At 44.8% G+C, this 17,332-nt stretch overlaps 1 protein-coding gene across 2 annotated transcripts in view; it reads left to right on the plus strand.

Annotated features, from left to right (window-relative positions):
• SRI (sorcin) overlaps positions 1–17,332 on the plus strand; it is an 80,002-nt gene that overhangs the window by 48,112 nt on the left and 14,558 nt on the right. For both annotated transcript variants that reach the window (XM_086941834.1, XM_086941833.1), the window contains exons 3-4: positions 5,678–5,747; positions 15,298–15,341. In XM_086941834.1, coding sequence (XP_086797960.1) covers positions 5,678–5,747; positions 15,298–15,341 — 114 coding nt within the window. The remainder of the gene's footprint in view (positions 1–5,677; positions 5,748–15,297; positions 15,342–17,332) is intronic.

A 17,332-nucleotide genomic window follows, 5' to 3' on the forward strand; every position in this document is an offset into this window, starting at 1 on the left:
CGGCACACAATGTTCAGAGCTAGAGAAGAGAGCGCTAAACTGTAGAATGAATAAAGGAAAACTAACCTAGGCATGCACGGGCTCTCACCAACCGTTTAACGAGAGATCAAATATGCAGAAATAGCTTCTCGGATCCGCAATGATTTCCTAGGCGCCCCCTGGCACGGCATCCGTAAACTCAGTAATTCTCTCTTCCCATTAACGGCAGTAATGGAGTCCCTCCTGAGGGCAGTGTGCACCTGGTCCCACACATTTTAGAATTCGTATTTTAATATTGTAGTCCGACTCCCCAACAAGGGGCACACGAGCACAACGAGCGCACATTAACACTGTAAAACTGGAGGAACACCGAGAGGGCTAGTAAACATTTGAAACATTACACATTCTCACCCTCTCCTGATATGTGCGCAGACAGGCATACCCAACCCTTTGCATCAAGCCGCACTAATCTGACAACAACTGCTGTGAAGGTTGCAAAGCTGTGCCCTTCTCCAGTAACATGCCATTTTCAGTCCGGTTCTGAGAATTAGTTGTGTTAGTCCTCCAGAAGTAAGCCTTTAGCAGAAGGTGGGAACAGTGATACCTCAGAACAGAAACGTGCCCTGCCATCCTCCAATAGTAACCAATATACAAAATGTCCCCCACTCTCCATGTTACTCCTCATCTCAATGAAAATCTACACGTGTCTCTCTGAGCACCTACACACAATCAACATCATGGTTCACTTGCTAAGAAGATTATAATTCAATACATAAAAAATGTACAATACCATATGAATTTTACGTAGGCTTGATAAATCAGAAGTGATCTAACTGACCGAGTGTTTCGTGACAGATACTTCTGCAACACCCCCTCACCTGCTCCCTCTCCATTTTTCACCAGCTCTGCCACTTCTCCTGCCAAAAATGCAACATTAAATCACAAAGCCCTTCTTGGTATAGCACACCCTGCTCTTTGATTTATTATGCACTGTAAATCAGATTGGTTTAGGTACTGTCTGCAATCAGTAGGAGCCATGTAGAACTAACTACAGAACATAAAACACTGGCACACCATTCTGAATCAGCGACATAGAAAGATAAGTAGGAAACCACAATGTTGAGCCGGAAATACAGCACGGCCAATAAGTTACCAACCCAAGTCCTCAAAAGTCTACTCTCCTAGCTAACAACAGTTTTCATCAAAATCACCCAGTTCTGCTGCCAACACATCCATCTACTGACTACTGTTCCACCCTCCAATGATCAGTTTAGAATTTGTTTTATTAGCTTTACCCTTTCCCATGATTTTTCCGCTCCTAATTTCTGAACCTAAAAAAAAAACAAAGCATGTATAAAACTCTTGACAAAAAATAAAAACATTCAGCACAGAAAGATTGGGGGAGGCTTCAACAAATATATTTGTTAAGAGTATGGGTTCCTCTTTGAAGCACGTATCTATTTCTCCCTGTTAAACTACAGTTACATTCTTATAAAATAAAAACAGATGTGAAATATTTTAAGATTTGGACAGGGAATCTCCTCAGTGTTTTCAGAGGTCACGTCCTTTGCAAAGAACCTCTGCAAGAGCTCAAGATACAAAATGGAGCATCATTAGGTTATACAGGCTGTGTTTGTCCAAGTGAAAAAGATTCACAGCCAAAGCATGTTCTTTTTTCAAATGCAGATTTCTGCTTTATTCCTCAAAACGCGGAGAGAAATTTACTATAAAGAAAATTCGATCCTCAGCAGAAAATAAATTATGACTAGGTTTGTAAAGCTCTTATTCAACATCTTAAGCCGTGCCCTCATTCATCCCCCACGCTGCATGCCCGTGCACCATCACCGTTTATTTACCCTGGCAGCCTCACTAATGCAGGTAAGTCTGCATTACATGGAACCTCAGCTGGTTCAACAAAAGAATGGCTTTCTAGTTTTGTGTACACATAAAAAAGCACAACAAATTGGTCCCTGTGTCAATGTCGGCTTACTCATAGCTTCACTCTGTACCACACAGCAGTAGGGGACTTGTCACAGCTTCCTATCCACTATTTAAGACTGAATTACTGTAGAAAAGGTATGTGTTATTATGATGTTGTGGTTCACTATAGAAAAAGGGCATGTTTCTGCAATATATTTTAGGCACTGGCAGAATTGCTGATGAGCCCCTTATGATTCGCATACTGCTTGCTCTAGCCCCCCTCCCCCCCCCCCCCCCCCACTTCCTTTATGCAGCTCAGCACTTCACGTGAGCTAACATGGGCACACATGAAACACAGAAATGCAGTGTTATTGTAAGAGAAAGTGTGAGTGTGTGTTTGTTGTAAAGACTATGTCCCCACATGGATAAACCTATGCCGGACAGACCATCCAATCAGTGGTTATCTGTGCCAGATGTGTATTGCAGGACAAAGGCTTCTTCGGGCTGTGCAGTTTTCCCTGGACCTCTAACGCGCAAAGCGATCCGAGGAGTCTGGTAGAACCAGTACTTTAGTTGAGCAGCTGCTCGCATGTACTGAAAGGGAGAGTACCTGCACTTCTCAGCAGGGATGCAATACTTTTAGTATGAGAGTACCAGTGCTTCTCAGTAGCAAACAGGTACTCTGGGACAGTGAGCACCTACACTTTTAGATTTCCATTTCAAGCATTTGGTAGAACAATTAAGCCTAAAATGACCAGAAGGCTCCATTTTACCAAGCCATCACTTACTCATGCTTAGGTTCAGTGATATTTGTAACAACGATGACAACACCAAGGTGGGGGCATCATGTATTTGGTCAGGTTACATTCTACATTTCCACCAATCTTCGGACACAAGCCACGCCTTGCTAGTGGCAGGTGGGCTGGGTGATGCCTCAAAGATGGACGTCTTGCCTGACAAAGGCATCACTTATGTTGCATTTGTCACAATTGGAGGTCCTGGCTAAGTCCCTGGTGCTCCTCAGAAGCCGAACTCTAAACCGCGAACACAAAGGTCACTCATACGCACTGCCGCCAATGCTCTCGATATGAGTGCTGCTGTGAAAGATTATCAGCTGTATCCAGGAGACATGGGATAGTTTGGCGTGGGTGGTACTCTGTTGCCTGTAGTACAGCATGCAGGCAAAATACTAGTTAGCGGGCCACTCAAAGATGGCCGCTCCTTCAAACCTAGGGTACGGAGTCACCCTTGATATGAGGTGGACTTCCGGTCTCTATTCTTTGTTCTAAAGATGACAACAAGTCCATCTTCACTGTTGAAGGCAATGGGCTCAATTTGCACAACAATAGCAAATTTACTCATATAGCCTTGCAACCAATTTAGTAGTATATTTAAAGTTTATTTGGAATTCTCAAACAAATCCAGGAGTACGCTTTGGAAGCTGTGACAGTTGCAGCTTTCCTAGAGTACTCGTATTATTTGTGTACATTCATGCATGTGCCAGTATTTAACAAAATGTACTTTCTGTGCTGACTTTTTATTTTAATGTTTAAAGAGTGGATAAGCCCCCATAGCCTCACCCTCACTCACCCTCACTCACCCTCAACCCCTCACACTCACTCACCCTCGCCCTCACTCACCCTCAACTCCTCACCCTCACTCACCCTCAAACTCTCACCCTCACCCTCACTCATCCTCACACTTACTCACCATCACTCACCCTCACTCACCCTAACTCACCCTCAACACATCACCCTCACTCACCCTCACCCTCACTCACCCTCAACACCTCACACGCAACTACTCACTCACCCTCACTCATCCTCACTCAACAACACTCAACTTCACTCACTCTCAACGCCTCACCCAACACCTCACCTTCAATCACCATCGACATCTCACCCTCACTCACCCACAAAAAATCAGCCACAACACCTCACCCTCAATCACTCACCCTCAAACATTCACCCACACTCACCCTCCCTCACCCTCAATTCCTCACCCACACCCTCAACACTTCACCCTAAACACATCACTCATCCTCAACGCCTCCCCCTCCCCCTCACTCACACTCACCCTCACTCACACTCAACACCTCACCATCACTAACACTCAACACCTCACCCTCTCTAACTCTCAATACCACAATCACACTTCCCCTCACTCACACTCAATACCTCACCCTCACTAACACTAAAACACTCAATCACCCTCACTCTTACTCTCACTCACACTCTACACCTCAGCCTCACGCTCAACAACACACCCTCAACACCTCACCCTCACACCCTCAACACCTCACCCCCTCACCCTCAACACCTCACCCCCTCAACTTCACTCGCCCTCACCCTCAAACACTCACCCTCAACACCTCACACCCTCACCCTCAAATCCTCACCCTCAACACCTGAACCTCACTCACTCTCCACACCTCACCCTCACTCACTCACCCTCAACACCTCACCCTCACTCACACTCAATCACCCTCAACACCTCACCCTCAACACCTCACCCTCAACACCTCACCCTCAACACCTCACCCTCAACACCTCACCCTCAACACCTCACCCTCAACACCTCACCCTCAACACCTCACCCTCAACACCTCACCCTCAACACCTCACCCTCAACACCTCACCCTCAACACCTCACCCTCAACACCTCACCCTCAACACCTCACCCTCAACACCTCACCCTCAACACCTCACCCTCAACACCTCACCCTCAACACCTCACCCTCAACACCTCACCCTCAACACCTCACCCTCAACACCTCACCCTCAACACCTCACCCTCAACACCTCACCCTCAACACCTCACCCTCAACACCTCACCCTCAACACCTCACCCTCAACACCTCACCCTCAACGCCTCACCCTCAACGCCTCACCCTCAACGCCTCACCCTCAACGCCTCACCCTCAACGCCTCACCCTCAACACCTCACCCTCAACACCTCACTCACCCTCACTCACCCTCACTCACCCTCACTCACCCTCACTCACCCTCGACCCCTCACCCTCACTCACCCTCACTCATCCTCACTCATCCTCAACACCTCACCCTCACCCTCATCCACCCTCATCCACCCTCATCCACCCTCAACCCCTCACCCTAACTCACAATAACACTCTCTCACCCTCATCCACCCTCATCCACCCTCAACCCCTCACCCTAACTCACAATAACACTCTCTCACCCTCAACTCCTCACTCACCCCCACCCTCACTCACCCTCAACACCTCACCCTCACACAGTGCAATAGGTCTCGCAGGATTTTTAGTTAAAGCTTTTACATTTGCTTATTGCTTTTTTGATTTGTAATTCTTTTGCATTGCCTACAAAAAAATAAAATGCAAAAGATTTACAACAAAAAACCTATAAACAATTCTAAAAGCACTAACTCTAATGCTGCGAGACCTATTGCATTTCTAATGCTTGTTGATTGTCAGTTGTTCAGGGAACCCACCGCTGACCATTGGATCCCCTGGTAAACTAACCTGTATAATCCATACACTTGCAACAGTTTGTATACAAAAGGGTTGCCGGTGAAATGTATTATGTTGTTTTTATGGCACTTGTGGGAGGATCCTCTTTGTCCTCCTGTCTTCCAAGGGCTGGGAGCAGCAATGCTGTGCTTGCTGAATGTAACCGCGAATATAATGCTTTGCAACTTGAAACGCCTCGGTGGAGCTTTGCATACAAAATTGGCGGGACACCTGGAGTACTTTGGGAAGGATGGCTTTCACTCTCTAATCGCCTTTTAATTGCTTTTTCAGGATGGACAAATAGATGCGGATGAACTGCAAAGGTGCCTGACTCAGTCCGGCATTGCCGGCGCCTACAAACGTGAGTGCAAGTGTATTCTGCGCGCCCTTTGTTCATGTTCATTAATTTATTTTCGTTTTTTTCCTTGTGGAATTAGTGGTGTACCTCCGATGTTGCTTTTATCAGATGAACGTATCGTTGTTGTTTCCTCCTTAAACCTTTGTGAATGGGATTTTTAGTTCTAGAGTTTTATTTGTGAAGCGGGACTGGTTTTTCCTGTTCCTCAAGTACATTAGTGAAATCTGAGCGTCGAGTTACTGCAGAAGCATTCCAGGAACTCCGCGGCTGCTCTGAATGGGCGTGAAGTTGCACTGTACTGCGAGGCTTGTCTGCAAATGGCTTTCAACCCCTGGGCGAGGCAGCCCATTAGTCATGACTGAAAAAAATCCCTGCAAGAACCGTTTTGGCGTGGGCGTGCGTCATGTTACTTAGTGTGTCTTGCACTTAGCGTCTCGCGGCTAACTGCTGTGAAGTTGTTGCTTGGGAGAAAAAACGAGCAAGCAAAGGTCAGGATTACGTTCTTTTCTCAAGGCTAAGACCTTTCTGTACAGTAAACGCTATCAGTTGTCGTGCCTTATTAACGAGAGATAGCAGGCCGATTACTGCTGCGTGCAAAGTCGACTGTCTTGCCCTGAATACAGGAGTGCAGTGCTTGGCAGAGTTGTTCAGACTTTCGCCTTGCTAGACTTTATGATGAGCCTCTCCCTACGTCTGTGTGAGACGCACGCGCCCACACACCCTCTCTCCGCCTTTTATACCATGCAAGCGAGCAAAGACGTGGCCAAAATTTACTAAATACTAAAACGCTTACTGCCCCATGAATTACTACATAGCAGACGGGCCGGCTTTAGCACTGGTGGCGCCCAGTGCAAGAACCCTTATTGGTGCCCCCACACTCCATTACCGCCTCCTCAGATGCTCTTACTGCCGCCGGGCATAAGTGCCCCTCATCTTCCAATCAGAAGTTATTGCTAAACTGTGCCCCCCACGAGGTTGGCGCCCCCTCCCCAGGTCAGCGCCCAGTGCGGCCGCACCATTCGCGCTGCCCTAAAGCCGGCCCTGATTGCACAGATACAGTTCTGTTATTGCTGCCGATTAGCTGATGTCTCTTGAAAAACCACAACATGCCGCCTCACAGGTTCGGTGTTACAATCACTTTACCGAGGATTACTATAATTCATATGAAAAAAATCTCATCATTGCTCATGGGCACAATGTAAATGCTATATGTTACCATTAGTGGGGAAGCCAACGGTGGCCCTTTCGAGGGTTATGCCCCTCCCCCACGCAATGATAAAAGCATATTGCAGTTCGCGTGCGTGCGTGTGTGCGTGCGTGTTATAGAAGACTCGGAGGAGTATGAGCACTCAATTTAGAATACTAGTTCTCTGGAAGACATTGTAACTGTCGAAACTCGTGGAAGAGTTACCAAGATGCCATCTCTACAGAAAAGGTGTATATCTCCTTCATAATGCCAGTTGACTTCATTCCAGTGGCCACACTGTAGCGTCGACTCAAATGGAAAAACAAACATTTTTATAAAAGGAAGCCCGCACGCTTAAACCTTCAACCCTGAGAGCGAAGTGCCATGGCTTGCCTTGAAAGCAAGTCTGTCAGTTGAATCCAAGGCTTCTAGACTTTGGGAAAAAAATATTTTGACTCTACCAGCTCTCAAAGCTTTGGCCTCCAATATTAATAAGATCCAGGCCAAAGCCTGTCTCGCGCAAATCGAGTGCAGACATTTAAGAGAAATTCCCTCTCTACCAGATGTCTCATTCTCTGACAGTAAAGAGATTAAAAAAAACTATAAAAGACATTGTGTTTAAGCATGGCTAGACGTCCGTCCTTACCATGAGTGTTAAGCAATCCAGTGGACCTGGGAAGTTCTAGTGTTCTTGTTTCCTAGAGTGAACACCGGTTGCTACAGTGGGACAGGAAAAGGCTCTCAGTGGGCAGACCATTTGCAGAACACTAGCTGAAACTTACTGGGCATGCATCTTGCACAAGCAAATGGAACCCCATCAAAAGGCGAAAGCACATCTGTGTACTGGAGTTTACTGCACTGTTCCGATTACTCTGGGCATCCCAGACATCTCTCTAGAGAAGGTGGTCCTTATTTGAATAAACAATTTGAATACTGTATTCTTAAAACCGAAGCATGGAAGATACTTTCACTTCAAGTAAGTAAAAAATAAATCAGGGTTAAATGTTTTTTCTTCATTGTTATAATGAACCTTCTAAAAAAAAAATCGCATAACTCTCGGATGAAGAGTTTGAAAGACTTTTAAGACAAATTAGAGGACCACTTAAAGGACTTAATTATAATTAGAATAGAGGTAGAGATACCATGTTGACTGCCATTGTGATGGATCCTACTATCTACCGATTCCTCACTTCAATTAGGCCCTAGACTGGATCCTGAAGTTTTACTTCAGCAGTGTTCCGAGGTGGCAGCATGCAGAAGTGATGGAGCTGATCTGCATACCAGTGTCTCCCATTTGCAGTGATGTCAGTTCCATCCTTCTTGAGCCTTCCGACGCAGACTGGAGCTCAGCTCCCAATCTTGGTGTTTTGCAACCACCACTACCAAGCATTTCCAATGCAATAGGTCTCGCATTTACGAGACCTTCAAACTGCCTTAGTGGGGGGAGCAGGATCCATAACTTCCTTCCGGAGTGGAGATCCATCCTGTCTGAAAGATGGGTCTTGCAAATCATTCAACATGGCTGTGCCCCCTGCCTTTTCGTTTTTAACCTGCCTAATGCTCCTCCCACATCTGAGAATTTCAGAGAGGCCCCTGTCCACTCTGCTACAAGAGATGTAAGTGTTGAACTCCAGGGCTGCTATCGAGATGTTTTTAGACTCACTAGTTCTTGTCCGAAGTAGAATGGTGGTCTCAGGCCAATTCTGGACCTTCACCTCTAAATGCCTTCCTGCAGAGAAAAATTCAAGATGCTCGCGCTTGCCCATGTCTTGTGCGGTCCTGTGCAACAGGGTGGTGTGCTTGGCCCTGAAGGATGTGTATTTTTATATACCTGTCCTGCATTACCACAGTTATCTGAGGTTCAACTTGGCTGGGAACATTTTCAGTTTGCTGTGCTCCCATTCAGCCAGACCGACACCGTTTTGGGTGTTCATGAAAGGGATGGTGGCGGTTGCTGCTCATCTTCAGGTTTCAGGGCATTCCAGTCTTCCCTGCGCCACCTTCAGATGACACCGAATCTCCTGATATTATTTTGGGTCACTATCCATAAGACAAAGCACACCTGACTTCTTCGCAAAGGCTTCCTTTCGTTAGTGCTATCCAGGACACAGTGTAGTTTAGGGCCTTCTTCCCACTGCAACAAGTCCATGGCATTTGTGCTATGATCCTGATTTTTCAGTCTTGGAGCATAATGAGAGCAGGTCTGATGCTTCTTGGCCTTCTGCATACTCCTTGTCTGCTAAGCCAGGCGGCACATGCAGATTCTGCAATCTAATCTGAAGTTTCAGTGGGCCAAGCATCAAGGAAATGACAAGTTTCCAGATCTTGGAGGTGACCGCTCATAATCTGCAGTGGTGCTGCTCCAACTCAGTTGGTCCAGTGGCAGGCCCCTCTCCTCTCCCCACCCAGAGCTGATAGGATGATATAATGTCCCTTCTGATCTGTAGAGATTCGAGGAGTTCAGTGTCTGACAGAAGCCTTACTCCACATCAGTCAGGAGTTGCAGGCCATTCTGGCTCTGAAATCCTTCCTAACCTCAATCAGGGGGAAAGTGGTGTATGATCTCACAGACAACACCACCTCTATGTGGTATTGAAACCGGCTGGGCAGACTAGGGTCCAGGGTCCTGTGCCAAGAGGCTTTGCACCTCTGGATTTGGTCGGAGCACAAGGGCTATCCCTGATCGCGAACCACCTGGAATTGTCCTGGAACTCCAGAGTGAATGAATTGCGAAGATAGTGTCTGGAAGATCACAAGTGGCATCTACATGTTATGGTGGTGCAGGTCATCTTCCAACAGTGGGGAGAACCCTGGCTACATCCTTTTGGCACCATCAAACGCAGTGTTTAGTTTTGAGTGTTGGCGTTTCTGCAAGAACACTCTTAAGGAGATGCATTCCTGCTGGAATGGAACATTGCATTCACATATACCTGACCGTTCCTGCCCAGAGTTCTGAAAAATGTATGTCATGTATGACCAGGCCCAAACCATCCTTGTGAAAATGAGTGGGGTACCCTGAACTTCTGGGCATGCGCATCTGTCTTCAGATCAGGCTACAAAGCAAGGATCTTCTGTCGCAGCAACCTAGCCACTGTAAGCTAGCCAAAATGTTGCCCTTGTTAAACCCTTAGCGGATCCTGGAGTACAGTCTAATTACAGTCCAATATCCCTGCTCGCTGCTTTCTCTAAGGATTTGGAGAAGCACATGAATCACCAGTTCTCCCTATATCTGGAATCCAATAACCTGCTCCACTCTAGCGAATCTCAGTTCAGACCCCACTTTAGCACTGAAATAGCACTCTTGAAACTCTGTGAATACATCAAAGGCATTCTAGATGAAGGTGTGGAAGGCTGTGCTGATTCTGCCAGATCAATCAGCAGCCTTTGATACAGCCCCCCATTCCAGCCTCCTGGGGAGTCAGCAATCAATTGAAATAATGGGTCAGGCCCTGAACTGGCTCCCCGCCTTTCTGGAAGGAAGAAGTCAACCGGTACGGATCCCTCCTTTCTCCTCAGAGCCTCGTGATTTGACCATAGGAGTGCCCCAGGGCTCTGCTTTGAGCCCTACATTATTTATTGTATATCTCACGCCTCTTGCTCAGTTTGCCACTGGGCCCTAAAGTCATATCTTACGCTGATAATGCTCTTCTTATGTGGCAAGTGAGAAGAGCTTTCATGGATTCTGATTAAAACCGGTCTAATGGTTGTTTCTTTTGGATGGAAAAACACCAGCTTAAATTTAATACCAAAAAGACAGAGGTTCTTTTCTTTGGCAATATCTGTTCAGATAGCTGGCAGCCTAGGAGTTAAATTCAATGACTGCCTGCCATTTAAGCCACAAATTAAATCCGCGGTGAGCACCTGTTTCTGTGTGTTGCGCTTGTAGAAGCCTTTTATGCATTTGCTGCTAAAAACAGTCATCCAGGTCCTGATCACTTCCAGGCTGGATTATGGGCATGCGCTGGATCTGGGCTTGCCAGAGTACCTGCTGGAGAAACTCCAGGTGGTCCAAAATGCTTAAGCCGGTTTCCTCCTGAAATAGCCTGTAAGAGCGCATATATGACCTCATCTGCACACTCCTTACTGGTTTACAATCAGGAAGAGGATTAGGTTCAAAGCTCTAGTGTTCGTGCATGTAATTTGACCAATAACCCCCCCCCCCTCCCCCACACTTATTGTGATGCCATAGTGAGACCGTAACTTGGCCATGACATTTCTCATGTGTATACCTTTTGAGTCGATACATAGTTGCTCTGTCTCCAGACATTATAGATTGTCCTCCTGATCGTGATCATGTTTGATCGTCATGTAAGTATACTGCAGACACTTTCAGTGCCACCATGTAGCACCTTTTATCCTGACCAGTTGGTTCTGAGGACTCGTGGTATTTTTGCCAAAAGTCTTGACTCCTTTTCACGCTTCACAGTCCATCACATTCTTTGCTCCCCCTGGCCCCTCGAAAGAGATGGAGAGGCTCATATAGGGATTTGACCTTTTACATTGATCATTCCAAGGAACACCCTGTGTTATGTTATGCGTTTTTATTAGGCGCACAGATGCTCCAGCAAAGGAGCGTCCTGGCGCCCGACAAGGTAGCAGCACAACACAACGAAACAATAAATCGGACAATTTTTAAAACTAAGGGAATAAGAAAGTTTTCACCGCACGGCGAAAGAGCAGATCCCTGAGGGCTCGGATCGCCGGGGGAAGGGAGTTCCAGAGCACCGCCGCACAAACTTGAAAGGAGCGTCCGCCGGCCCTACTCCGCTTGAAGCGCGGGACAACAGCCAGTTCTAAATCAGCCGATCTTAAAGCTCGGGCTGGTATGTAGTGGGACAAAAGTGTAGAAAGAATCTTAGCTGGAGACCCCTTGAGAATTTTATAGGCGACAGAGGACCTTAAACCGGATCCGCTGAGCCACCGGGAGCCAGTGCAGCGAGCGCAGGGTACTATAGGTGGGCCACGATCTAGGTAGTCCTACCACCGATCTAGCTGCGGCATTCTGGAACCGCTGCAGGCGTCCAATCTCTGCCTGGTTCAGGCCTACTAATAGGGAACTCGCATAATCCAGCCTAGAGATGACAGTGGCTTGGATCATGAGTTGCCTAGTGGAGGCGTCAAAAAACTTGAGCACAGGACGGAGCCCGCGTAGGATGCCGAAGCAACAGGCCGCCGTACGTTTGGTGTGACAAACAAACGTAAGGGAAGGGTCCAACCAGACTCCGAGGTTTTTAAGCTCGGAGACTGGGGTGGGTGTAAGACCCAAATCCCCTGGCCACCATCTCTCTCCCCACAGTTCCGGTTGTCTGCCAAAAATCATGACCTCGGTCTTGCTAGCGTTCAGCTGGAGACAGTTGGACGTCATCCAGCCGGCGACCGCCCGCAGTCCTTGTTGGAACCTGGGGGCATCCACATCGGCATCCCCGCTGATCGTGACCGCTAGCTGGGTGTCATCGGATTATGACACCATTGTCATGCCCCATTGCCTGACAACCTCAGATAGCGGCCTTACGTATAGATTAAACAACGTAGGACTCAGCAAGGAGCCTTGGGGAACCCCCAGGCCCAGCGGATGGTATTTGGACTGATACGGCGGGACGGTCACGCTAAAGGCCCGATTGGCTAAAAAGGACCGGAACCATTGGAGAGCGATGCCAGAGACGCCAACCTCCTCTAAACGACTCAGAAGTATTGGGTGCGATACGGTGTCAAAGGCGGCGCTCGGATCTAATAGCACCAGCGCCGCCGTTTGCCCCGCATCGAGCACGGAGCGAAGATGCTCCACCATGTACAGCAGAGCCGTCTCCGTGCTATGGACTGCCATCTTTTTGTGTGGTTCCATGGAGTGAACAAATGGAAGGCTGTGCAGAAAAGACTTTCGGTGGATGGTGCTCTGCATCAAGATCTGCTGCACACTAGCAAAGAGGCTGCCCCTGGAAGGTCTGAGACTCCATTCTACCTGGGTTAAGGCTGCTGCCACTGTGGTGGATTATGTTCCTTGACACATGCCTGGGGTCATTATATACATTCACATACTTCTGCTGCCTCAACAGCCGTGTCCAGTGGACAGGGCATTTTGCCTGTTTGGTTCTGCAGGACATTTTGGTCTTAAGTCCACTCCACAGGCCTAACGGGAAGGTACTGCTTTGGTGTGTATATATTCCAAGGTGAGGCATCTTTGGTTAGAAGTATCAATCAGCTACCTCTTGCCTTTGATGCAATTTTGTTATACTACCTATAACACTTACTTATTTTCATCATATCTAGCTGGGCCCATAAAAACAACAATCTTTACAAATTCTTCACCATCTTGATTACAAAACCGTGGTCTTCCAGTGGAACTTTTTGTTGAGCTAACAGGGACCTGGATATTAAGAAAATGTGACGCAATTTCCTTACGAGGACCTGAAATAAAGAAATGCCAAATACATGTCTGTTTCAGCACTTTCTCTGAGACTTCAAAACCGCCTATCTTGGACAAGAAAGTTATGACCCAAAGAATGACACATATAAAAAATAATTACTCATGGAAATCATTTATCTAGGGACTCAATTTGAATGGCTAGAATCTCAATTTTCTCTTGATTAATTCAATCACTACTATTAAGAAGTTGCATGTCCATATTAGGCACTGCTAAAGTTTCATAACTTTTTCATATTAATTTTTCAAACCAATTAACGTGTCCCTCCAAAATACACGTTTCTATCATAAAACATTAGAGAAAACAGCAGTTTTCCTTACTATCGATTATTACTGAATTAAGTATTTTAATAATTTCAGGAGCTTTATTATGCAACTTCATTTTGATACAAATTTGAAATTATCACCATTTCTAACTAAGGTTTTTCATATAACACATGTTTAAATGCATAGTAAATATTGGTTCTTCTTTGTTTACATTTTGACGTTCTTATGTTTAAAATACTTCTGCATGCTTTTACTATGCAGTATGCAATCTCACTTTTCAGCTCAACCATGTTTACTTTTGTTCATCCAGAAATAATTATTGTAATATCTTTAGAAAGTGAGAATTGATAGGCAAGCATAATTTAACATTTACGCTCCATCAATCCTTTCTGCTGCTCGATCGCTCTCCTTTCCCCTTCCTCTTTGTATTCTTTCTCCACTCTCACATAAGTACTTCAACTCCCCAATCTATCTTCATTGTGAGATTAAAAGATCTATATGCAGAGGTTGACTGTGTAGTAAATTTATTCAGTCTCCACTCAATCAACATGCCAGTAACCTATTAAAGAGTTTATATTTTCTCTGTGCAGGGTATAAGTTTAACCACTAATGTGTGAATCAGTACTTATCCTTTCTTGATAATGGTCTTCTGTTTTTTTTTGGTTTTTTTTTGTTGTAAAACCTCAAGGAAAATATATTGATGTAGAAGTACCCATCGGAAGAACAAGTTATTTAACTTCAGTAGTGACTTCTTTTTTACATCTATAAAGGTCCCATGTTGGGATTCAACACACCAATACCAGCATTTGTCATGTTACACATTTGATTGTTTATAAAGAGGGAACAAAATAAGAAGCTGACATCCGTGCACATGTGTGGCACTTATAAGAGGCTCTGCTCTGTCACTTCTGGGGTGGTATGGAGTTAATGCTGAGTCCTGGCTTTAGAAACCAGCATGCCACTATGCTGTAGACAGAAACTTGTGTTCCTGGTTGCTCCACCTGATGAAACTATATCCGCCATCAATAAAATAATCAATTAAAATTTCATTTGGGTGGGGGCGGGTTGCTCTAATCTTGGTGACATAGCCCTGTCTCTTAAGATAAATTCATGCCTTGAAATTAAGACACTACTGAAAGCTGAAATCTTCAAAGCGGCTTGTCCGCTAAGGCAAAGACTATAATGAAGCATCCAAAGAACACATCCAGGTTCTTTCTACCATTCTGGCCAGACACTAACACTCAGATACTTTTTACTGCACAGCTATCTTCCTTTTTACTTTCTATACAAGTGCTCTAAAGTGCCCTTAGTGTAGGATGACCAGAATTTTAAAGCCAAAAACCGGGACATTTCACAAAAATAGGACTACAATTTTACTTCAAGCGACGAGAGCGCTCCTCAACAGAGAATTACACAACAGGCAGTAAGAACATACATAAAATGCAATTTTTAAGTCCAGTAGATTGCTTGTTAATTAAATTGCTTTTTTGAAACAACTGCTCAGTATCCCTGCTTTGTAAAACATTAACACCTCCCACCATTTTCAATCGACCCTCTTAGTGTTTTGGTTTATCATACTTAAATAATTTACCCTGGAAACGGTGTAACTGCAGACAGAATTGTGTTGAATAATGTTTCCTATCATGTTGATTACTAAAGTGAGTCTCTTATTTTTTCAGCCTTTAATCTGGAGACCTGCAGACTCATGATCTCAATGCTGGATGTATCTTTTTACCTGTGAAGGGCAAATATGTATATATGGGTATTTTTTTTTTTTTTATAGAAATCATTAAGAAAAAGTTACGGATGGAAACTTAAGTGTTAAAGAACGTGTGTTTTCCATTTGAAGGCATGGTTTGGGGTTACACTTTCTGAACGTTTTTAATTGTATCTGCCCTCGGTACAGGAAATCCTACTTGTGAAAGATCAAGGGTATCTTTAACCATTTTAACATTTGTTTTTGAAGCAGTCTTATTTGCCATGAGTAAATCCTGTACATTTGGAGTCTTGTACCGTGATTCAGGCTCTAGCAACAAAGATTTGGGCTCCCGAATTGGTCCAAGAGATGGGGCATTTTGCTTATAAATGAGCACAAGAAAAAGAAAAGAACAATCTCCTACGTGGAAGCACAGAATTCTAAACCTTCTACTTAGTCTGTGGTGCTGAGTGAATATGGATTGGCCACTCTTTGGAAGAAAGCGCCATTCCAGTGGAGCATTTTGTTAATGTCATGATCCTGTTGACTGCCCAAACTTAGTTTACGTTGAGAGTGTAGTACGTTGGCTCTGCATATGATATTGCTACTAGGTAGAAATACTGTACGGAGTCCAGGGGTTCCAGAGACGAGTACAGGGCTCCATGTAAAACCCAGAGTGCTCTATTTGTGGTAGTGTGGGTGAGTAGCCTTGGGCCTAACACAGAGGAGTGCAAGACATTTATTGTACAACAGTGATCAACAATGGACATACGGCTCAAGAAGAAGATCCAGACCAACTTTAGAAAAATATACTTTGTTTATTACCAAGATAGTCGTAATAAGTCAAGTAAGTTTTCATTTAAAAATACTTTTCACTTTGAAAAATTGACGCCCTTTTTTTCAATACAGTCCAATGTGTTCCTATGGGGAAAACAATACTGCAGTTAAAATATATATTTGTTTGTAAGAATGGCTCAATTTTTAAACTGTAAGTAGCATGTATATTTGTAAAAAGAACTGCACATATTTAAATGCATACATATAATCCAATTATACATGTTTACATGCACAGACATGCTGTACATTCATTTTAACTATGGTGGTCATGTAGAGTTTTCTGAAGATAAGCTAGTTAGCCATGGATATTATGTTTGAGGGTAATTAATTACTTTGGCTGATTGAAAAGAGTTCTTTTTTTCTTGTATGCAGGGTTTTGATTTCAGTTGAACTATGGAACGAAGGTTCTTTTGTTGTATCTATTTGGTGCTTTTATTCCTGATAAGTGGTCCTTTTCCATGTTTTGCTTTGTTGATGATGCAGAGCAACTTCAAGGTGGATCTTCTGGCAACTGGTATCCCTCTAGGCAGGGTAGATGTGGCCTTTTGGCTTTACATGTTGCAGTAGTCTGGCAGCAAAGTTCTGAATTCATTGTAGTCTTTTCATCGTTGATAAAGATGATCCATGGTAGAGGCCAATGGTGTGCTCCAGTTTAGACAGTAAAGGAGATGGTGTCCTGGGCCATTTTAAGAAATCCAAGTTGGGAGAAGATGCGTAGCAGAGTTTTCATAGTAATGAATCTTTTATCTTGCTTAACTATCCACCTGTGAAATCATTGATACCTTGGAGTCCATGGTAATTGCAATTTTTCTTACTTCCTTGGATACTTTAGGAGATGGTCCATGAGCATCAGGCCAGATGCTGAGAGGGTCATCATAATTTTTCCCTTAACCACATGCGATTATTTAAATTTTGGATACGTCTTATTTTAGATGGCTTCATGTCATCCTCTCATTAATTGCTTTGAGCCAACTGAAGATTTACCCAGGTCTTCGGAGTTTTCCAGTTTAAAACCTATTTCGATCTTTGTAGTTATTGCATGTGAGCTGATGTTCATTAATCATAGCTGTCAATGACTTCATGCAGATGTTGAAAAGTATTAATGAGATGATAGAGCCTTTCGGAACCCTTGCTTTTGTGAGGTACGGTTTGGATGTGGGAGGGTAGTTAGACGAAATTTG

Source organism: Lissotriton vulgaris, chromosome 10 (assembly GCF_964263255.1).
Source record: "Lissotriton vulgaris chromosome 10, aLisVul1.2, whole genome shotgun sequence".
Classification (NCBI taxonomy): domain Eukaryota; kingdom Metazoa; phylum Chordata; class Amphibia; order Caudata; family Salamandridae; genus Lissotriton; species Lissotriton vulgaris.